This window comes from Tachypleus tridentatus, chromosome 2, assembly GCF_004210375.1.
Source record: "Tachypleus tridentatus isolate NWPU-2018 chromosome 2, ASM421037v1, whole genome shotgun sequence".
NCBI classification, from domain to species: domain Eukaryota; kingdom Metazoa; phylum Arthropoda; class Merostomata; order Xiphosura; family Limulidae; genus Tachypleus; species Tachypleus tridentatus.
The window spans coordinates 138360509-138385231 of NC_134826.1; the positions used below are offsets into that span (position 1 = coordinate 138360509).

Sequence of the window (24723 nt, forward strand, 5' to 3'; positions counted from 1 at the left end):
GTGATGAAATATGAACAGCAGTGAATACACAGCTTGTTGAGGAGGCCCTAAATAAACATTTGACAGGTAACAGCTGCTAGCGAGTTGAAATTCCCTGAAATGCCACTGTTAGTGACTCATATTTATCTTAGGTGATTAGTGAATCAGCTGAGAAAACTAACAAAAATATGCTGATTAGAAGAACACAAACAACATGACTAGCATAGCACAAACAAGTATGGACAAATTCACAAGACCTATGTGCCAATACCAGTGAGAGACCCAGCCTGAAGAAATAGAAGCCCACACATAATGGTAAGCAGAGGAAAAAATCACCTTTGATTTTTCATACCATTATAAACTATGATAAAGGTGTTAAAACTTCTCTTAAAGAGAGTAGTCCTAACAATTTTATGAGAATTTATCAAGACTAGAAAAAAAATATATATAACAGTTGAAACAATGTAATGCAGTTCATCCAGATGTCATGATAAAGTAAAAAAAATGTAAGATAACTCAACCAGGAGTCATGTTAAAAATAATAAAATGTAATGTAATTCTTTCAGTAGTCATGAGAAGTAAAAAAAAAACATAAAACAACTCAATTCACAAAGAAGTCATGATAAGAACTTAGTTGAAGAATTCTGGTATGAAAAATATAATAATTAAATAACTAAAAGTATAGAATAGCATCTGCAATGAAAAATAACAACCATAAGAGGCTAAGCATGTTAACTGTTATGCACATCAGACCTACAACCAGTAGAACATGATTTTCAAGTAAGTTTCAATGGTTAAAAAAGATATTCCACTGATAATGGAAACATTAAAAGAAAGACTATAATACAACTTTGTAAAAACCAAGCAATACAAAGTAATCATTCCAAGCCATAGAAATTAAAACTTGCATTGAAAAAAGATGGTAGATAAAAGTTCTAAAAACAATTACTCTCATTGAAATATCGATTAAGAAAACAGTGGTTACACTATGTCAAGAGTAACAACATTTGTTAAATTGATTCTTACAAAGATTAATTACTGAAAATTTAAAATAAAAGGCTTAAGAACCCATTTGAGATCAGAGTTGGTACAATAAAAATGGCAGACAGGTTCCTGAATGCTGAGAACTTTGAATGACAAAATTATCGGTAAAGCAGAAACAGTTAATGGTTAATTGAAGAACATAAGACTAGCACGTGCTTTTAAGGAAACTAATACTAGCAATGAAAGATGTGCAAAGAGAAGCACAGACTGAGAAGTGGTAGCAGGATTTCAGAAGGAGTTTAAGCATTTATATGTAAGGAATACATCAGTTATCATGGCTTTCAGGAAGTTAGAAAGGGCAATATTAGGACTAAAAGTAGTGAATTTAGTTATAATGAGCCTATTATATTCAGCAACAGGCTACAGCTTGTGTGGATGAGGAACTATTGGAGGGAAGGAAAACAGAGAAGAATGTGGATGATAAAGTTATAGTTGATGCTTTGACAATGCATATAGATAAAATAGTTTGTGGAGTAACTATGAAGAAACGTGTTAGATTATGCTACCCAGAGGCACATGTGGAGGATAAAACTGGGAGAGAAGAGATATAATAAAGGGGACTAACAGATATGCAGCCTTTGTTGTGCATGTAAGGGAAGATAGGTCATATAGGAGCTAACTGTTATATACAAGGAATTAATAAAGCATTTAAAGCAAAGGGATATTTTTTTCACAAATACTACCAAGAATTAATTATAAGGATGAAATTATGAGAAGATCATTAGGGCTAAATATTAGGCTTAGGTTAATATGTGAGGACGAGCAGATAGGATAGCAAGGTTAGACTTATGGGAGCAGATCAAATTGAATGGGAAAGGGGAGCTTTTTTAAATAGGGTAGGAGCTGACTTATTTGTAAGAATAATTAACTCATCTGTAAGATAAGATTTAAGCTATGATCAGAAAGTGGTGAAGACTAGAATAAAACAAAATGCAAAGTAAATAAAATTTAGAGAAACGTTTAGCATAGCAAATGAGTACAGAAGTAGTTCTAAAGATGGGTTTAATTGTTACTATTGTAATGCTAGAAGTATAAAATATAAAACAGATGGCTTAATAGCACTGGTAGGAATGGAGCATTTTGATATAATGGGAGTAAGTGAATATGTAGATGATTTGTAATACATGGTTATAGGTTATTTAATAGGGATAGAGTACTAAAGAGATAGGGAAGAATGGCTTTGTGTAAAATGTGATTTACATTCTATTGAAGTAGAGGATACCAAATATAATAGGAAGAAGTTTGTATCCATTTGGGTTTCTATCAGTGGACATAAAAGGAAAATGCTTTTACTGGGTATTTGTTACAGACAACCACGTGATACTGATGAGAGTAGTGAGAAATGTTACAGTGAGATAAAATTCTAAGTGATAACGATGCCGTAATTATGAGCGATTTTAATTTCGGACATACAGATTAGGAAATGTTTGGAGCCAAATCATGAGTACAAAAGGTTTTTAGAAATTATTTACAATAAAGCTCTGTTATTCATATGTTTATCAAAACTCCAAGCAGACTTGTACCATTTAGTGCTATGGTTAATTCACTTCATCTGAATTTACCACAGTTATAAAGAGGCAGAATCAACTTTTATAAAGTTTGTCAGTCAACCTGCTCTGTTCTTTGTTATTTCAATCAGGCAACTTATGACCAGTTGTGTAGTCTGTATAACAAATGATTATTCATTCAGTCTCTATTGTATACACATGGGCTTTTACATAAATGTTTCTCATTTGTCACTTTTAAGAGAATCACAGAGCTAATAATACTTTTTCATTGTCAGGAACCACAGAAAGACCTCAAAAAAGACAGTGATACAGTACGGTAGACAAAAACACGTAATCTGTAACACAGCAGTGATTCAGTACGGTAGACAAAAACACGTAATCTGTAACATAGCAGTGATTCAGTACGGTAGACAAAAACACGTAATCTGTGAAACAGCAGTGATCCAGTACGGTAGACAAAAACACGTCATCTGGGAAACAGCAGTGATCCAGTACGGTAGACAAAAACACGTAATCTGTAAAACAACAGTGATCCAGTACTGTAGACAAAAACACGTAATCTGTAACACAGCAGTGATTCAGTACGGTAGAGAAAAACACGTAATCTGTAACGCAGCAGTTATCCAGTACGGTAGACAAAAACACGTAATCTGTAACACAGCAGTGATTCAGTACGGTAGAGAAAAACACGTAATCTGTAACGCAGCAGTTATCCAGTACGGTAGACAAAAACACGTAATCTGTAACACAGCAGTTATCCAGTACGGTAGACAAAAACACAAAATCTGTAACACAGCAGTGATCCAGTACGGTAGACAAAAACACGTAATCTGTAACACAGCAGTTATCCAGTACGGTAGACAAAAACACGTAATCTGTAACACAGCAGTTATCCAGTACGGTAGACAAAAACACGTAATCTGTAACACAGCAGTTATCCAGTACAGTAGACAAAAACACGTAATCTGTAACACAGCAGTGATCCAGTACGGTAGACAAAAACACGTAATCTGTAACACAGCAGTGATCCAGTACGGTAGACAAAAACACAAAATCTGTAACACAGCAGTGATCCAGTACAGTGGACAAAAACACATAATGTAATAAAAACTATCACAAAGAAAGGATGACTTGAAAAAAATACGACCTGCACCTATCTGAGTTTTAGTGTTGTGTGTGTATTTTGTATATACATAAGGAGGGGTGTATTTTAATATACTCTGATATAATGTTTTGGTAACAAGTTTCAGGTCACGTGTCAAGGATGGCATTAGTACGTGAAGCAAGTTCTTAGTCACGTATATTTATCTTTTCATATATCACAAATTATCATTACCAAGTTAATCTGTATAGAAATAACAGCTCATACAGGTATTAAGTTACTTTCTGCAAGTTTAATTTTTTTTTACACCACTATTAAAGAATTGTCTTCAGAAAAGTTTAAACAAATGATAGTGAAAGATCTGGAACTGTTTTTGTGTATTTATTTCCTTACACAACCAAAAATGAAATATTATACAATATACATGAAATAAACAAATACACGTACATAAGTGTATTTTACATGGAACACAACTTTTAAAATGTGATTTTAGACTCTGATTATGAACTAAAATATTCATACATTCATAACCTGCAGGATGTAAACTGTGCATACCACAGTTTAAAGTATTCAAAAACCACAAACCTTCTATCTCAACATCATGGTACAGTTCTTCACTGTTCAAAAGAAACAAAGTTTTAATAAAAATCTATTCACTTATGAACTGTTGAAATATTAATTCACATCTGAAATAATTTAAATTTTCATATTTTATGGCATATTTACAAACTAAAACAATATATTTTGAATTAGCTTTGGAAGTCCTATTGCGTACCTAAAGTAATTTTAATTTAAAACATCATTCTTAACAGTTATTCATGACATTTAAAAAAATATTATTATAAATTTCACATTTGACAGTTTTGAGGAAGTAAGATACACAAGTGTATTTATTTAAATCTTAATAATAAGAAATTCTTGTAATAAATTGTTTTTATAATTTTAACTTTTTGACATGTGAATAGAAGGAAAGTTTAAAAGACAGGTCTGTATATTGATTAACAACAAGGAAACCATTTTCACTATTTTTAATCTTACGAAGAATGATTGCCAGTTATAAATATTGGTAAAAATGAATTTATAGCAAAAGGAAAACTAAGAAGAAACAAACAGACATATTTGTAAGTCACTGAATTTAAAAACTTACTCCATACTCTGGTCTGCTATCATCACCTGAAATAACGAACAAGATCAAACTGCAATTACAATTAGTAAATGAGAGAAATGCATTAAAACACACATAGATATCAGAATTAAACGTTTACGATAAACTTCTATTTGGTTCATTTAACTACAAAGTTGAAATATGTATATGCTAAAAATGTATTTCCAATGTGTACTTCTCTCTACTCACAAGATTAACTGTTTTCATTCATTGCTCCCCCTATATGCAAACTTCTTTTTTACATATGTCACAAGCCTTCTGTTTTCTGTACTGGAATCAAGTGATTCCAACGTGTGTCTCATGTAAATCATTATACGTCACTTCTTAACCGATAGAAGCATAGTACACTTACGTGATACATATAACTCCCTCCATGAGTTTCTACCAACCTAGCACTTCGATGTTTTGCAGAAAACAGAAGAACTAGAAAAGTAGGGAGGAAGTGTGATTGGAGAAAGGTTCCTATCAGAAATACATTTCTGGCATATGAAAATTATTACTTCCGATATGGTGTTTCCCTCTTCTTTCAAGATTACCTAGAATCCCACATTAATTAGAAGGATAGCCTGATGTGAGGGAACAACGGTAGTACTCCCTGAAAGCATCTGAAGGATACCTCCTTATATGACAAGCCACATCAGAAGAGGGGAACTGCACATTTCTGAGCCAAGTATATTCTTCACACATGTGTAAAATGTGTAAAAAGTGGGTGCATGAGTATGTGCCTTTTATTGTAGAGTGGTTAGGATGCAGTGGTCCATACTTGGTAAGTTAGCTATATCCAAAACATCCTCACAGCTACTGACAATCATAGAAGGGTTGGATGAGGATCATACTGTCTTCATCTCAAGCCAGGAAATTAAAAGCTATTCCAATTACCAAATTCCAAATACTTTCTGATTAGAGAGTGGAAATAATGCAAAGCCCTAAATATAGCTAGAAACTAAATGATATTAATATGCAACGACTGTTTCTCTAAAAACCAACAACCTGAAGCCTCCTGGCAATCGACTCACGCTCCCAAGTCCTGAAGGGATACATCTGTAAACAGCAGTAAATTCCGACAAGGAGTAGAAAACGAGACTCCCAACAACGTGCGAGTTTTGTCGAACCACCAAATCATATTGTCAGCTAGAGAAGAAAAAAATGTAATTAGAGCATCCAAGAGATCAAGACAAAGATTCATCGTTGACAGTGTTGGATCCCTATAGGGAATGCATGTGTGGTAGTCCAGCAGTGTCATAGAAGATCACATCCTCAAAAGTGATAGAACATTGCATTCAGAAAGTGGGTGAGAAGATAGGGCGTGACAAACGAACTATTTCTTAGAACAGAGTTAGAGAAAAGTTTGGGTATGACTGAGGTGAGTGTTGAAAAAAAGACACCCAAATGAACAAGACATTGGGTGGGACTTTTCTGATTTGATTCACCAGCCTACCCAAGCAACCACATGAAGGGGTTGACAAGTATGCCTGGGTAACTCCCAGTCAGAATGAACAAGAGGAATCCATTAATATATGTAATAATGGAAATGCAGCCCATTGCATGAAAAACGATGAGTAAAACCTCTGACCATCCAATATAAAACATAAGATGCAGAAGTTAGCCTAAAGAATAGGGCGCAAAACTGATACACCACCCTGTGATGGACAAACCAAAGATATGCACGAGATCATGCTGAGATGGGAATATGAGGTAAGCATTGGGAATGTCCATCTTGGAAACCCATAAACCTGAAGAAAACGACCAAAGAATGTGAGATAAAACTCTATGCCAAAACAAGAAATATAAATGAAATGATATAGGCGGGACATATCAATGATAGGCCTCTAGTTCCCAGTTTTCCTGGGAACAGAAAATGGAATGACGGACAACAGGTTCGATATCCTGTTAAGTGAGGACGTCAAGAACCGACTCTGACAAGTGCTGACAAAATAGAATCCTGAGGTGAAGAGAAAAAAATGGGTACAGGAGCAAAAGAGGAGTGTCAAGAAATATGATCTCAAATCCTTCCAAAAAACTGGAAAAGCCCAAACATTGTTGATGAAAAAACATCATTGATGAAGCAAAGCCATAAGTTGAACTTCTATCATGTAGTATCTGAACTATTGGCAACAAATGCGTCATCGAGGGATATAACAACCTGTGATACCTTGAGAAGAATGAATGGATTAATAAGAACTAGAAACTGGAATTAGTTCCACAGTTGGCTCCAACTGAAACAAATAAACTAACAAATAGGAAATGGTAAACTGTTGTTTAAGTGATGCCATCCGAGATGCTAAAGATTCTGGGTCTGTATTGAAGATGAAACACTGTACAAACAGAGTCATACATGAATTCCAGTGATAAGGTGCAAATAAATGGGTTCTTGATAATACAGCATCCCGACTCAGATAGTCCCAATAACAGAGAAACCATGAATGTAACGCCAGAGCTAAAGACAAGAAACAAGCCAAAATTGAAGTAAAGAAGGAGCGGATGTCTCCAGAAAACCCCTCGGGATTTCTGTGAAAAGCTACAGACAGGAGATGAATTGTGAAAAAGATACGACAAAATGAGTCATGCGAATAAGATGTATGCAGTTGTGCATGAGTTAAATTAAAAGAAAATAAGAAGTCCGCCCTCTAAATGGATAAAAAAGAATTCAACAGAGGCTTGTCGAGATAAGAACAATATGCACAATGATAGCGAGGGTAAACTGATCCAACTGAGAGGTGAATTGTATGGCATGGACCTGGATGTCATGGATGGGAAAAAAACAAATAGGAGTGGTAAGAACGTTTGCAAAGTAAGGTGGGATGTGGGTCATAAGAAATAGCAGAGAGGGATAAAACGTTACATACAAGAGAAATGGAGTGGAAAATATTGTGGAAGACCGAACAAAATATCAGGAAAGGTATGAGAAAGGAGGCAAATTCAAGAGATGGCAACATACAAGCATGTTCCTCATTAATCTGCACAGTTTCAGAAGGAAGTGGGACAATGTCTGGAGATAGAGGTTGGCCCATGTAACATTTAATCTCCTTGTGACTAGATGTAAACAAATCTCCCATCAGATTGTCCACATCTGAAGCATTGACTTCAGAATTCAAAAGCAAATGTACTAAATAGAGGCAACTAGAATTAATTAGAATAAATGTAACGTTCAAGAAAATTATAGACACTTTGAGAAACAACTGCAGTTCAAATTGAAAGAGAAAAAGAAAGGTATCTGAGTACAGACATTGCCAAACCAGAAGTGACAGTTTGATGAAATTGCATAGAGGAATTCATACGGACCATATAAGTGTACCATGCTTCTACTAGTGGAGAGATGATGCAAGATGATTTACATGAAAGACACGTTGGATTCATTTGATTACAATAGAGGAAACAGCAAGCTTGTGGCATGCTAAAGAAATACCCGAGGATCGCGGGTTCGAATCCCCATTACATCAGACATCGATCGCCCGTTCAGCCGTAGGGGCGTTAAAATGTGGTGGTGAATCCCACTATTCGTTGGTAAAAGAGTAGCCAGAGAGTTGGCGTTGGGTGGTGATGACTAGCTGCTTTCCCTCTAGTTTTACACTGTTAAATTATGGACGGCTTGCGCAGAAAGCCCTTGTGTAGCTTTGGACGAAATTTAAAATAAACCAAACCAATACATATATAAGGTATAAAAAGTGTGACAGTGGAAATAAAGAGTAATATCTGAAAAAAACAAACAATTAATATTCATTAACTAAAATTGGTGAGTTTATACATATTGAAGTAGAAGTGATAGGAAAAATAAATGAGATAAAACATTAACAGTCAATTAAAAATGTACAATTAAGTAAAGAGTTGAAATCAATTAAACAGAAAGTTTGTGAATTTAATAAATATTCAAGAAGTACAAATTTGGAAGTAACTGGCGTATCAAAAAATCAAGAAAAGAAACCGTTTAAAAATCGCTAATAAGATGTTTATAATAATTTGTAAAAGTTGAAACATTAACTGTATATAGAACAAAAACTGTTAACAGATAGGGTTTGGTTTGTTTTGAATTTGGCCCCTGTTAGTACAGAGGTAAGTCTACGGGTTAACAACGTTAACATCAGGGGTTCGATTCCCCTCGGTGGGCTCAGCAGATAGCCCGATGTGGCTTTGCTATAAGAAAACACACAGAAACACACGTTTTGAATTTCGCGCAAAGCTTCACGAGGGCAATCTACGCTAGCCGTCCCTAATTTAGCAGTGTAAAACTAGAGGGAAGGCAGCTAGTTATCACCACCCACCGCCAACTCTTAGGCTGCTCTTTTACCAACGAATAGTGGGATTGACCGTAACATTATAACGCCCCCACGGCTGAAAGGGCGAGCATATTTGGTGCGACGGGGATTCGAACCCGCAACCCTTAGAATACGAGTCGAACGCCTTACCCAACCCGGCCATGCCGGACCAAGTGTTAACACATAACCAGCTGATAGAAAATAAAAAGGAAAATATAAGTATCAACAATGATTCAAATTTTAACAATATGTAATAATTACTGGAATGAAAATCTAACATTCATATTAGAACAATAATTATACAAAGCAAGAAAATTTTAAAAAGATGGCAAATTTTAAAATTTTTGTGACTGAAAAGAAGAACACTTTTTATTATAAGAAAAATCAGCAAATATGATTTAATTTGTGATGAAACATAAGGGAGGAGAATTTCAGTATATTTATCAAACAAAAGTGTGAAAGATTCAGTTTGCTCAGATGAAAGATAAATGGAATTTTCTATTTTATTTTTGCAGAAATAATTCAACACAAATATAACACAAATGTAAGAAATTTTGGGGATAAATTTGAACACACTGAATTGACAAAATAAAAAAAAATGGATAATAAAGTAGGTCTAGTAATTGTGAGTTAGATATGGATATAAAATAAAGTATTAACAGTATTAGTTAGATGTAAACTGTTTTATATCTGTTAACAATATAATGGATTTGTAGAAGTAACCGTGTTTGATAATACCTTTAAAAAATGAAACGAATCCGAAATGATGTTGGTGTTCTTACAATGGCTTTTTAGGCTTAATGAGTTCTTAAACAAATTATAAATTACTGTAATAATATGATGAAACTATAAGATAAAAAATGTGAACAGTAATAGCAATACAAACATTGATTTTTAGATTAAACAAATTAGGCTAATGAGAATTTTAACATAATATTTTAAAAAATATTTTAATGTTATATAAATGCAGTAACCAGATAGGAAAACCAACACATTTTAGGTATAGATAAAACACCTTAGAGAACAAAACGTATACTTAGTAAGTATGAAAAATAATACCAACACATAATTACCATGTGGCATTAACAAATGATTTATAATTAAAGTTAAATATTATAAGACAAACTTATAACGAACTACGTAAAACCTTTAATACATATAGAAACAGTGGCTGCTTGTTTTTATTTCCTAGATGTAATGACCATGTTAAATCTATGATTATGAGTCTGAAAAATAAAAATTCCAGGGAATAACGAAATTTCGGTAAGAATAGCGATAATGCATAAATTTATCATAGAACAATTGGTATCTATTTATGATTTATGTATTATATGGGAAATGTTTTTTCCACAGGAGCTACAAGAAGCTCTCACAATTCCAAGACACAGGAGAAGTGATAAGAATAATTATGTAAACCACATGTTTACTTCACTCTTATCAACGTCTTTTAAAATGTTAAAGCAGTGAGTGACAACAAGGTTAAATAAATATTCAAATAAATATTATTCTTTTTTTTTTTTAAAGTTAATATGGATTTAGGGATTGGTTAGATTCTGTAGGGACATTTTTACATTACTAACAAAATATTTTTAGGTACTGTAAGGACATTGTTATGTTCCTAACAAAATATTTTTAGGTACTGTAAGGACATTGTTATGTTCCTAACAAAATATTTTTAGGTACTGTAAGGACATTGTTATGTTCCTAACAAAATATTTTTAGATACTATAGGGACATTGTTGCGTTCCTAACAAAATATTTTTAGTCTTCAGATAATGATAAAAACACTAAGGGTAGTTTTGGATTTATGGAATATATTTGATACAGTATTGCATCAAATATTATAACCTGAAATGTAATATTATCACTTTTATGGTATTACATGAAAATGGTTTAGATTTATTTAAAATGCTAATTGTAAAAACAAATAATGGCTTTAGTGATATGAACATAATAATGTATGTTTCTCACAGAATTTTGTACTATGATACATGTTTTTACATCATGTAGTACTGTGCAAAAGTATTAGGACATTCTTTCTAATATTTTGTCATTATTTTAAAAGGCCAGTTCTTCTGTGTCATTACATAATATAAATTACAACATTATGGTAATGTTTCACTGATACCTGTTGAGAATTGAATTCCCTTATAATTGTACCAAGGGCATGTCATAAGGGTTCTTCTCGAATGAACGTACTGTTCATACTTAGGGTCCAAAATAACTGTCATGGTATCCCATGCATTGTCTTAACTATACAGAAGGAAGCTAACAAGAAGCCAGAATGTGGTATCGGTATATGCTAGAAGAAATAAATTTAATAACACAAATAAACCTTGATAAAAACAGTTTTTAACAATATATATTAATTTTTTGTGACGTCATGGCCCAAAAAGCATAGAGAATTGTCAATATAACAGAGTTCAATAAAAGTTTTACTTGATCCTGGTTGGACGCTCTCACAAATTGCTGTAGACTTGAAATACTCCCCCAAATACTGTAAAATACACCCTAGATCATGTGACCATAACAGTTAAATTTGAAAATAGGAAGGAAAGAGACAGAATGTATAAACTCAATGACACTCATGTATCTTTGTTTTGCAGCTTTGGGACAGAAAGAAACTGACACTGATCTCAAGCATGAGTTAAACGACCATTTGTCAAATGAAAGGGAAGTGTTCAGACCCATAGTGTCAAGAAGACCCAACAAGAATGGAATACTTGATCATGTACCAGTTAAATAAACTCTTTCTTCAATATCTATATATTTTCATGAGGTTGAAATGTGCTTAAAAGTACAAAACCTGGACTGTTCATGATTGGACAAGGATGTTATGGATGGATGAGCTCAAGTTTGAAATATCTGATTCAAAATATAGGTTGTATGTCTGAAGGAAGAAAGGTGAGAGATATTTACCTCAATGCATAGCATTTATGATAAAGCATGTGTGAGGCAGTGTGATGGTTTGCGAGTGTTTTTCTACCGAGGCAACAGAAGAGATTTGCAAAACAGATAGAATAATGGACTAGTAAAAGTGCCATTAGTTTACATTTAGTGCCCATAAACATCATCAAACTCATGCAGAAATTTCTTAGCTAAGAACGAGGCTGCTGGAGAAATTGAAATGATATAATGGCCGTCCTGGAGCTTCGATCTCAATAAAGTTAAGAAGATCTGGAATTTAACAGATCAAAGACTAGACAAATCAAAAGTAACTTTCAAAGAAATTTTAAGGTCATGTATTAGTGGCATTTGTTGTAAGATCCCAAAGGACACTTTGAATAAATATGTTGCAAAAATGCCTAAAAAACTGTCTGCAGTTATTAAGACAAGAGGGAACACACAAGATATTATCTGTTTGCTGAACTTAGGCGTTTCCACTGAGTTTCTGTTTTACCAAATATAAAGATTATTACAATTTTGAGATTTCAACTGTGATTTACCTACCATTATTCTTTGAAAGTAGCCTGAAATCTAATTTTTTACTTTGTTTCATCACGTTTCCACTGTACTGTACGTAAATGATTTATGTGATCTAAAATTAAATGTACATCTTCTGTCTTTGTCGATAATATATCATTAACGTTTAGCTCTGCTAATATAGAAAAATAAAAATTTCAAATGAAAAGTAATTTGCAAACAATAGAAAATTGGTATTTTTGAAAATAAACTGTTGATATAACTAAAATGAAATGTGTGTTTTTTATCAAATTTAAAATAAAATGATTATATGTTAAAATAATTTGAAATACTAATAAAGGGTTATAAATAATGATAGCGGTAAAAGAATTGATGAGGTTTTATATTTAGGTTTAGCAAATTTATATTAGTTTAAACTGGAAACAGCGGAGTAAACGATTTAACAAAAGTAGGCACTAAAATTTATGTTCATTAATATAAATTATTTAAAATAATTAATAAAAATTAACAAAGTAGGCACTAAAATTTATGTTCATTAATATAAATTATTTAAAATAATTAATAAAAATTAACAAAGTAGGCACTAAAATTTAAACTCGTTAATATCAACTCTTTAAGATAATTAATAAAAATAAACAAAGTAGGCACTGAAATTTATGTTCATTAATATTAATTACTTAAGATAATTAATAAAAATTAACAAAGTTGGCACTAACATTTATGTTCATTAATATCAATTGTTTAAAATAATTAATAATAATCCAGGCATTACAGTTTCTTTATTTCTCAATGATACAATGAATGTTTTAGATTCTGAGTTTGGGGCAAGACCTACCCAATTACATTAAATAAAATTATTTCATTACAGAGCATTAATATATTGGGTTAATTATAATTTAATTTGCATTAGATTATACTATATTTTATGTTTATTATACTCTTTTGGGTTACAAATAACAATACATTATAGTGTTGTTCCATAAAAAATCACCTTATTTACAAAAATATAAAAATAATTAAATTCAGCAGAAATACTTTATAAATGAATAATAAGAATTATTGTTTTGTATCAGACATTTTATAAGAAGCCAAATTGTTTTATGTAACTTAGTTTTCTGTTGAGATTCCTGACGGATATAGAAAATAAGATTATCTTACTGATTCAGTGGGTAAAAACAAATAAGTTTATCTTGGTGATCCAGTGGGTAATGACAAATAATATACTGAAAATCAGCTCCCAGAATATTTGTAGAAAATTTCTGACATGCCAACCACTAAAGAGAACAAACTTACAGATTTATTTGAACTTTCTTCAATCTGAATGCTTGTCAGTTCCACATATCCAACTGAAAACAAAAATTTCATAATAAACCATTTTAAGTAATGAATCAACTAAATATGGCAAATTGATATAAAAAAACAACAACTGTAGTTTAAACCCATATTAGGTAAATTTATCTATCTATCAGGTTATCCAAAAATAAATGTTGTATTTGAACTGCGAACTATGGAAAAGTATGAACCAGTTTTTTAAAACATGCTTTAATCAAAGTGAGCAAAATTTGATTCAACACACTTTTGGCAACGTGAAACGATGTTGCTTATGCCTCTGCTGTAGAAATCAGAGTTTCTAAGAACAGTGAACTCTCTGAAAGTTTCTTCAGCAGCCACCTGATTTTGAAAGTATTTATTGTTCAAAAAGTTGTCAAAGTACTTGAAAAAATAAAATATGTAGGGGAAAGGTCTTGAAAATAAGGTGGATTAGGCAGAACCTCGATTCCCAATTCGTTCAATTTTTGGAGCATCAACCTTGACAGGTCTCATAACATCGACTTTGTTGATCTTCAGAAAGCTCATGTGGAATCCACTTATCCAACTTTTGTCTCTTTAATCGCACTCACGTGGCTGACAAAGCTTGATTTGCTTGTGCTTAGCTTTTCTACAAACTCATGTACTATTGTACGAGGTTCCGTCTCAATTGCTTCCCTTAATGTGTTTTCATCTAAGAATAGCTTCCACCCACGACCATCGTGGGCTTCAAGACTTTCATCTCCATGTCGAAACCTTTGGAACCAACGCTGTATTGTACGTTGAGTAACACATTCATCGTCAAATGCCTGGTTGATGTTCCTTATAGATTCGTTAGCTTTTCATCCATATTTGAAGTCGTAGAAGAAAATCAGATGAAAGCCATTCTTGTCCATGCTGCCTGGGGTGCTACGAAACTCAACTCTGAGTTGGGGTAAAACAGCTGAAAATTTAAACACTTTTAACCGACAGACGTTGTATTAAACCAACCGACCAACGATAAGTTACTCATTATTTAATTTCTATATGTCATGTGAGAATTCCAACATTTATTTCTAGACAACCTATATATATATATATACTCACGCATACACACAAATTTGCAATAAAACTGTAGTACAAAATAATTTATTTTACTGTGCAACACACTTTAAACTAGGTTTTAAACATCATAAGGTTCATTCATTTTTTAATGATACAAGTGCAAAATATTATGAATTACTTTAAGTTTTATGGATATGCTAATAGAACATGCATCTGTAACAAAATACACCTCTTTAAGGAGGGTGATTTCATTATTCAGTTCTTCGCCTTTCTTAATCTAGCAACTGAAAGTAAATGGAACATATAATAATCAATTCTACAAACCTTATCTGACTGTTATCATCTCTTTTTCATATTAAAATATATTTTGAATTATTTTAGGACTTAATTCTAGCTGTGTGGAAAACAATAATTGTAAAATCATCTTTGAAAAGGCCATAACCAAAGAACACACGTGGGAAATATTTGTGTTAGATCTAAATATCTTTCAGCCAAATAAAACCAGACATCATCAAATTATATGCAGCAAATGTTGAAGAATATTTTTTTTAAATTAAGATTGATAGATCAGAAGTTTCTTTAAATATGTAGTAGAAAAACAATTCTAAATTAAGATTTGTTGTACTTTTTAGCTTTACGTTTGCATTACTCCATTCTTTGTAACCAGGGGCGTAGTTCCTGGGGGGATTGGAGGTATGCATCCCCCTTCATTTTAGGTTGGGGTTATGGTGCATACAGTCCCCCCTACAGTTTGGTCTGTTGAATTGTTTTATTGCATTACAGGCCTACAAATTGTGTGTTTGTTCTTCTAATTCTCATGTTCTTACCAATCGAATTACATAATTAGGCCTAGATGTAGACTTTTTCAATAACCGAAATGTACATCTTTAACATAGGCGTGCTTCTAAGCTTTTCGATCTAAGCGATAGTTCGTAAGTATCAGTCAGTAGGCCTAAGTATACATGTAAGTACCGTGGCAACAAGATTACTCTGTGACTGCATGTTTACAGCTTTCAGGTTCACGTAATCAGATATTACCAATTTACAAATTGAACAGTTCACATAAGTGAAAATCATCCCCCCATCGGGTGTAAAAAATCTACGCCCCTGTTTGTAACCACGTTTTACTCAAGGTATACCACTATTTGTGCTTTGGGAATTGATATAAATTCCTCTAAATATAACAGTGTAATTCAACCTTTTATGAAATGCATATGTTATTAATATTTGTATTTAATGAAAACTAAAAATAGCTATTACAATTTATGAATAAAATTAAACTACAATTATGTTTGCTTTTCTCACTATTAATAAAATTATTCAGTTACTCTCTTTGTAATAGAATTACTAGACATATATATATATAATAAATTATAAACATAATTTATTATTTTTTAAATTATAATTTTTAATTATAAATTTAAATTGTAAAAAAATAATAAAACATAAATTAATCATAAATAAATAAACATATATATATATATATATATATTTATATGAAATAAAATAATAGTTTTCTTCTCATTTTAATTACAAGTTAAAAAACAAAACAATCAATTATTACCAAGTAGTAAACAGCTGTAATGAAAGTCGTATCAGAATGTTTCTGTAAACTGTTAATTACGAGATTATTTTTTAATTAACATAAACGTCAAGAGAATAATAATTTACAATAAATGTCGTCAACTTTTAGATACGACTTAATACGAGCAGTAATTAAACGTGATAATTTTTGCCTCTTTCTCACGAGACAAGACATCCTTACTCTTTCCTTGTTCATTACTAACAAGCCACTTTCCTGTAGGATTGTTTTCCATACGGAGTATTTTCACCAGTTCACCTTTTCTAACTGATAGGTCTAATCGTCCACCTTTACTGTCACAACTGACAATACCAAAACACACTGGTACTTCATTGCCTTTTATCTGTAAAACAATTCAAAATTTGACTATGTAAGAAATAAGTGCCTTGCAATAATTAATAGTTATGGAAAAAATATATTTTACAATCTATCTAATTTTAAGAAATCATTAGTGAATGTTCGTATGTTTTTTTAAATTTCGCGCGAAGCTATACGAGGGCTATCTGAGCTAACCATCTCTAATTTAGTAGTTTAAGACAAGACAGAAGGCAGCTAGACATTACCACCCACCGCCAACTCTTAGGCTACTCTTTTACCAACGATTTGTGGGATTGACCGTCACATTATAACGCCCCCACGGAGGAAAGTGAGAGCATGCTTGGTGCGACGGGGATTCGAACCTGCGCTTTCAGATTACGAGTTGAACGCCTTAACCCACCTGGCCCATTAGTGAATAGAAAGAAGAACGTAAAACAATAAGTTAACCACGTTACAACTGATACCAATGAATAATGGGATTCATCGCAATTATAACACCCCCACGGATGAACGGGCGAGCATTTTTGGTGCGATGGGGGATTCGAACCCACGACCCTCAGATTACCAGTCAAATACCTTAACCCACCTCGCCATGCCGGGCCCGATAATAAAAAGAAAAGAAGATATAATTTTCTTTCAATCCATAATGTTATTAAAGATTGTTATTAAAGAATTTTATTTCAGCTCACATACTAAGTTGCTAACAGTAATTAGAATGATGTTTCCAGTTTCGTGTTGGCCTGAGAAACATTTAGTCGATTACCCCCTTCCATGTTGCTTTCAATAGGTCTGCGTGAATTTGTTGTTTATCTGGTACTTAGAAGAAAATAAGAATCATTGATTGAACTCAAACTAACTCTCATCTTTATACACTGTTACATGATCTTCAACTAATGGTCATAATTATAAACTGTTACACGATCTTCAACTAATGGTCATATTTATAAACTGTTATATGATCTTCAACTTATGGTCATATTTATAAACTGTTACATGATCTTCAACTAATGGTCATATTTATAAACTGTTACATGATCTTCAACTTCTGCTATAAGTTTATACTGTGAACAATTGTTAAATTCATCATAAACCATATTTAGTGACAAACGTTTCCGAAACCCTTCAATGAATGTGGACATCAACACTTAAATCCACTGCAAATGTACTGAATGACTTGTCATGTAATTCGTCAAATAAGACCATGTTTCTCTTAAAATAAACACTGATTTTGAAATGTAGATGAAAGCTTAGAACTGTCAATTATTCTCTTAGTGGTTCCAGAAAATATGTATAGTTTGACCACCTGGTTTCAGAGTTAAAACGTTCTCTTTTAAATCCACAGTTTTCAGTTGTATTATACAGATATTAGCTATTTCATCTTCCAAGAGAACATCTCTTATCTACAAAAGATGGAAGCATTTCTATAAGAAAGTCTGCAACATGCTAAATACATTCAAGGTGACATATTAAAATGTGTTACTTCTTGTAGCTTAGCTGGTTGGTAAACACATCTCTATTTTTCTCTATTTTTATATTTTAGTAGAATAGTTGTCAGGTGATCTGTTAAACTGCCAAGTTAAGTAGTGAAGGTGCCTGTTTTCTACTTAGTCAACTATACAGAGTAAATGTGCAAGGTAAAAATACGTTTTAGCATATTTTCATGAAACTAGTCCTAATATTTGTAGAGGTAAGTTTATTTTGGTAAAGAACCAAAGACTTTTGGTGAAATTTCATCCATAAGTTAACCTTTTTATATATAATTTCTACTGATTGTATTCGCTCACTTTCATTATGTGTACTTTATTTTAGTTTCAATAAACCTATCACATGGAATAGTTTGTTTTTCCACCTGTATAACCAGTTACTCTTCCAGTTTATTTAACAAATGTAAAGTCTCGTATTCTTTCTTTGAACTTCAACCGTATGTCTTGTCTTTTATTTCACCTGTAATTAAATCACTACACTTTTTTTTACACGTATGAGACCCGTGAACAACTCATTTTTCTGGAGACCAAGCGTTAAGGTGCAAGTTTAACTTTCACTTACCCCAAACTTATGGATTAGGGCATTGCTGTGGCCTGGCTTAAGGTGTTATTTTTGCACTAGATGATATCACAAATGTTCTTCTGTGAGAATTTTTATGTTTACATGAAGAACACTGAAGGATCTTGTCTTCAAGATGTTGAGTCTTTGACTCATCATTATTTGTTTTTATGTTTACGTGGTGAACGTTGAATGATCCTGTCTTCAAGATGTTGAATCTTTGACTCATCATAATTTTAGAAAAGTCATTGTACCGGTATCCCTTCTTAGATAAAACTGTAGCATATAGTACTTAGGCTATCAGTCATCTCATTTTTACACTTCATTATAGTACGTATTAAGAGATCAGAAATCCATTGTAAACAAAGAACACAAAAGATGAACACATCAGCCATGGTGTCACGACTTGAAAATGCAACAACACTTCACTGCATTAGTGTACAAGTCATTCATCTAAAATGTGATTAATCAATCATTCATACTTTAACAAACAAATATCGATTTCCAAATTCATGATTATTTTTAAATTTTGAACTAATAAATTAGCTCATTAATCTATAATTAATTAATTAGTGATTTTCATACAGGTGCATCTCTTGCGTCATAAATTCTACAAAGGAAAATGGTAATTACTTTCAGTACTGAGTACTACATATACAAATAAATATGAAACATTACATAAAATTTCTTTCTCATCTTCTCCAGTTCTCTATCTTCCTTCTCTTTTCTTTTCTGTTCTTTTTTCCTCTGCTTATTCTCTTCTCTCTTACATTTCGTCTCTTCTCTTTGATTGCCATAAACAGGTCCATTCCACTCCTCACTAAGCAATACAATGTAAACCAATTTAAAATTACGATTAAATGTATCATTCTAGACATGTTAGAAACAATATAAAAAGTTTTATGATAAAACAGTCGTAGTATTACTCTGTCCAAACATTGCTGTTGGATCTACAATACTTTATTTTCACCATGATGTATGACCCATTCTAAACTGGTTCGCAAAACTTAAGATAATAACAGCTTAGTAACAATACAAAAATAAACTGTTTAAGTAACGAAATTAAACTGTATCATTAGTAAACAAAACTTTGTTTCAACTTACTTTATTAGTGTGTAAGCTGGTATTTCTTCTTGTACATCTTCATGAGGTTGCTATCAAAATGAAGTTGAAGAAATAGATTTTTTTCCATTTTTTAACATTAATGATTATTATCAGAATAAACATCTAACTTCTTTGACAATTTAGTATTAATAAGTATGTTTGTTTGTCTTTGAATTTTGCGCAAAGCTACTCGAGAACTATCTGCGCTAGGGTTAGCTAATTTAGTAGTGTAAGATTAGAGGGAAAGCAGCTAGTCATAACCACCCACCGCCAACTCTTGGGCTACTCTTTTACCAACGAATAGTGGGATTTACCGTCACATTATAACGCCCCCACTGCTGAAAGGGAGACTTGTTTAGTGTGACGGGGATTCGAACCCGCGACCCTCGGATTGCAAGTCGGATACCTTAACCACCTGGCTATGCCGGGCCACTGCACCATTGACAGTAACGAAAATTCTATGCATTTACATGAACTTATATGTGGACAAGGGCTCGGTATGGCCAGTTGGTTCAGACGCTCGACTCGCAATCCGAGGGACGCGATGGTTCAGCCGTGGGGTCGTTATAATGTGCGATCAATCGAACTATTCGTTGGTAAAAGAGTATCCAAAGAGTTGATGGTGGGTGGTGATGACTAGCCGCCTTCCCACTAGTCTTACACTACTAAATTTAGGACGGCTAGCGCAGATATCCCTCGTGTAGCTTTGACCGAAATTCAGAAACAAATAAACAAACAATATACGGACAATAATTTTAACTTAACATCACTGCATGTTCTGTTGTTCACACACTTTAACGCAAAAATTTCTCACATTCTAATTTCTGCAAAAACAAATTTCTTTACATAAAACTTTCCAAAAGTTCTGTTCCTCACTGCTAAAAAAAAACAAAAAACTTGTCTCTTCCAAATAATTAAGTGGTGTTTACATTTAGTTACCAACGTACCTAATAACAATTCTTTTTAACAAAAAAAAAACATGTAGTATATAGTGCTTGACGTGAATAAATCATTTGTTTTGTACCGTTGCCTTATCACAATTATATCACTACGACAGATGTAAAAAGAGATTGAAATATGTAACAATGGGTAAGAAGAAATAGTTTCACAAGAGAAAGAAAAGTAATCTATTTCCTTAAGAGAAAAATGATATAAATTACGGAAATACCACATGAAACACAAGTGTACTTACTTTAAGTGAATCCTTGTAAAACTCCTCTGTTTGAAATATAAAATATGTTAGCATATCAAGCAGAATAATAGTAAATTAAGAATTAGTTTTTTATAAATAAAATTGTTTACAAATGGAAATATACATCCTGGTTTACAATTTAAAAGCTAACCGAATTCATTTTAATATAATACATTAATGGTACAAATGAAATTAAATTTTTCAACTGACGTAAATTATTGAGTTTTACCCAAACACTAGTACCTTATAAAGGAGGTGGAGCTATAGTTTGGGAGATCTTTAAAATTACTTGTTTTAAACAACGTGAAGTAATATTCACGTTAGTTTAGAGAATTAACTTATTTCGTTAACTGATTGGTATTTATTACAGAGCAGGTTTACTTGTATGTCTAACAGCAAACAACATTTAACAGAGCTCCCAAATACCAACGTATGGCTGACTCATAAAAAACAAACAATCTTAATTACGCATAGAATATTAATAATAGACTTATTAACCTAAATATTAAACTGATACGAAACTAAATATCAAACTAATACGAAACTAAATATCAAACTGATACGAAACTAATTTAATCATTGATTATTCATTCAATGCTTCACTGATTCTTGCATGTGTACCGTAGTTTAATTTCTACATACTACAAGAAACATCTCGATCATAATGTTAACTGATATTCTCGATACCACAACATGTTGTGAGGCACTTCATTAATTATAGAAACTACACACGTGTTTTTGACTTTTTAACAATTTTTATGTGTTGATTAGAACACAAAATGTGTATCATCTACTAATTAAAGTTACATTTAGCACCTTATAACTTAAAACTAATTCTGCTACTAACTATTTCCCAGGTTTATGACGTTAAACTGTACTATAGTTAGCACTGAATCTTTCATGCAATTCACCTCCCCGGTATCATGTGATGAAGGCCCTCATATTACAAAATTCCAAACAGATGTTGTCCATTAAACATTAATAGTAGGACTACCTAATCTGCTAAAACATATATGTTACAACCGATTAATATAATTTGTATGTAAGAATTTTTTTATATGAGTGTTTATTATAAAATTAATGAACCCATACTAATCCCACATTAAAAGTTCTGTTTAGTTTTCCTTGACAAAACAGATATTAATACCAGTACCACTTCGAGAAGGAGGCATAGGTACATATCTTGGCCGAGCAGGGGGTGGTTGGCTGGGAATTGGTGGGGGTAACATGTTAGTATCGTTAGCTTCCTGTTCTTCTGTATATTCTGGACTGTCAAATAAAGATGTTGAACCAAGATATACTTGTCTTCTAATTACACTACTGAAATTAAATCAACGAAACTCTACACTCTAAATATCCTGCAAAAATGAGGGTTTGATCATTTAATAATTAATTTGAATATTAATATAACAGTTCTTTTTAATATAACTTTGAGATAATCTTTTCCACTTCACACGCATGTATACATGAATATACAATGCACAAAACGTATAACAACATAAAACGTTTGATAAACCACAATACAAAACAATGAAATCTATCAAAACCATTGAGGTTGTACTGATTTTTCATGTGATTATCTGTTCAATAATAAAGAGCATCCATTGAAATCCAAAAATAAAAAAATAAGTGTGAAATTTTCTTGTGATATATTTATTTAATTTCTTTTCGACACTGACTTGACACAAGAAGGGTGTTATTTTATCTAAGTTCTATGTTCTCTGACTCTACTAGGATTCAGTTACTTCCTTTAGTTTGTTTTAGATTGATTTTAAAGTGTACATAGAACCATTCAAATGCTATGTTGATGCCACAGACTACGTTAAATTGTTATTTTAACTTAAATGATTTTACAAACAAATTATTATTAATATTTACTCTAAATATATACAGATTAAAATTGAAATTAGACTTAAAACTTAATGAAGTTACTATTGTAAATTAAGTAACAATGATTTTCTTTGTTTTTGTTTTTGAATTTCGCGCAAAACTACACGAGGGCCATCTGCGCTAGCCGTCCCTAATTTAGCAGTGTAAAACTAGAGGGAAGGCAGCTAGTAATCACCTCCCACCGCCAACTCTTGGTGGGATTGACCGTCACAATATAACGCCCCCCACGGCTGAAAGGGCGAGCATGTTTGGTGTGACTGGGATTCGAACCTGCGATTTTCAGATTACGAGTCCGAGTTGAACTCCTTAATCCACCTGGCCATGCCGGGCCTATGAACAAAGAAATGATTAGGTATGGAAACAGAAATGCCTAAAACAATCGAAATGTGGCCAAGCGTGTTAAGGCGTGCGACTCGTAATCGAAATTCAAAAACAAACAAACAATCGAAATGCAGTCAGCACTCTCGATCTTAACACTCTGGCAATATTTCCAGTTAATCTCACACACTCTTCGTAACATTCATAGCTGTAAGAAATATTTTTTTGAAACAACTGACATGTTTTTATATCAGACTTTCGCATATATCAACATTACTTCCAAGAAATCTTTGAATAAATGAAATTGACTAACAGTAAGCAAGTCAGCGATTAATTACAAATAAGAAAATATAAATCTTTATATTAAATTATATTAATTTGTTTTGTCTTATTTTTTTATATTTTAAATTTCAACATAAATTTACTTTGGCTCGTGCTGACATCAAAAAAGTTGTGGACTACACAGAAAACAACATTTTTCTTCATTGAACAGAAGAGTAATACAAAAACGTGAAAAGAGTTTAGGGCTTTGTGAAAGAAAAAAGCAAAAAATATATGTTCAAAGATCCAAAAGTTTCTAACAATTTTCCACTAAAAACTAAGTAACTTAGTCCCCATATAAACGTTTATTCTTACATAAGAAATTCTGACTTTCTGTCAATGATAGCAGTATCATCATACGATACTTCTGTGTCAATTTCATTGTAAGGTATGGGTGGCAATTTTTTGCTTGTGACTGCAGGAACTGGTCGTGGGTGTGAACTTGAAGAATGCGATAATTCTAATATTGGAATGCAAGGTGCAGGTCTTTTGTGTCTCTGAAGACTTTCTGAGAAAAACAGAAGACCTTTATAAATGATAACAAATCTCGGCAGAAGAAAGACTTAACTACACTTTTACACATCTACAAGACTTTAGAATATTACAGAACTTTCTTGACAGATTTTTTGATCTACGCAATTATATCTTAACTTTATAATGTTTAAAATACATGATATCATTTTTGCATCTCTTACACATATATTTATTGAGGCCTAGTAACATATGATTCACAAATTGAAGAATATTCTAGCATATAAATTTATTTATCAACTCTGAAATGGAATTTTGTAATCTCAAACATGGCAAACATGCATTTTTAATATTTATGCATTTGGTCTTATTTATATAGTTGAATTTTCAACTGCACATATATTTTAACAGGTGCACAATTTGTGATGCCAACATGAACTAATACCTTAATTAACTAAATTTAACAATTTTTGGAACATGTAAAATAATACAAAATGCAAAGTTTTTTTATCCAAAAAAGCAATGTATAACAGTAATTTGTCATTAATACAGGGTGTTCGGAAAGTCACTGTGCAGTTTTGTAATTATATTTTATTCAGTCTATTTCAAGTCAGCAACTGATAGCAGTGTTTAGAAACAAAATAAGAAGGATCCAGGC

The 24723-nt window shown here is 32.3% G+C and overlaps 2 protein-coding genes across 7 annotated transcripts in view; both read right to left on the reverse strand.

Annotated features, from left to right (window-relative positions):
- LOC143245228 (glycoprotein 3-alpha-L-fucosyltransferase A-like) overlaps window positions 1-24723 on the reverse strand; it is a 524457-nt gene that overhangs the window by 329890 nt on the left and 169844 nt on the right. The gene's annotated exons all lie outside the window — the stretch shown is intronic.
- Window positions 1-24723, reverse strand: part of LOC143245221 (uncharacterized) — a 44483-nt gene that overhangs the window by 3647 nt on the left and 16113 nt on the right. For 4 of the 6 annotated variants that reach the window (XM_076491328.1, XM_076491329.1, XM_076491327.1 and 1 more), the window contains 9 exons: window positions 23910-24102; window positions 22219-22334; window positions 21066-21091; window positions 19874-19923; window positions 19448-19589; window positions 16592-16751; window positions 13768-13820; window positions 4781-4806; window positions 4219-4250 (listed from right to left, as the gene is read on the reverse strand). In XM_076491328.1, the coding sequence (XP_076347443.1) occupies window positions 4219-4250; window positions 4781-4806; window positions 13768-13820; window positions 16592-16751; window positions 19448-19589; window positions 19874-19923; window positions 21066-21091; window positions 22219-22334; window positions 23910-24102 (798 nt within the window). Of the gene's footprint in view, window positions 1-4218; window positions 4251-4780; window positions 4807-13767; window positions 13821-16591; window positions 16752-19447; window positions 19590-19873; window positions 19924-21065; window positions 21092-22218; window positions 22386-23909; window positions 24103-24723 lie in introns of those variants that run through there. The other 2 variants (XM_076491323.1, XR_013025505.1) reach the window with 2 other exon arrangements.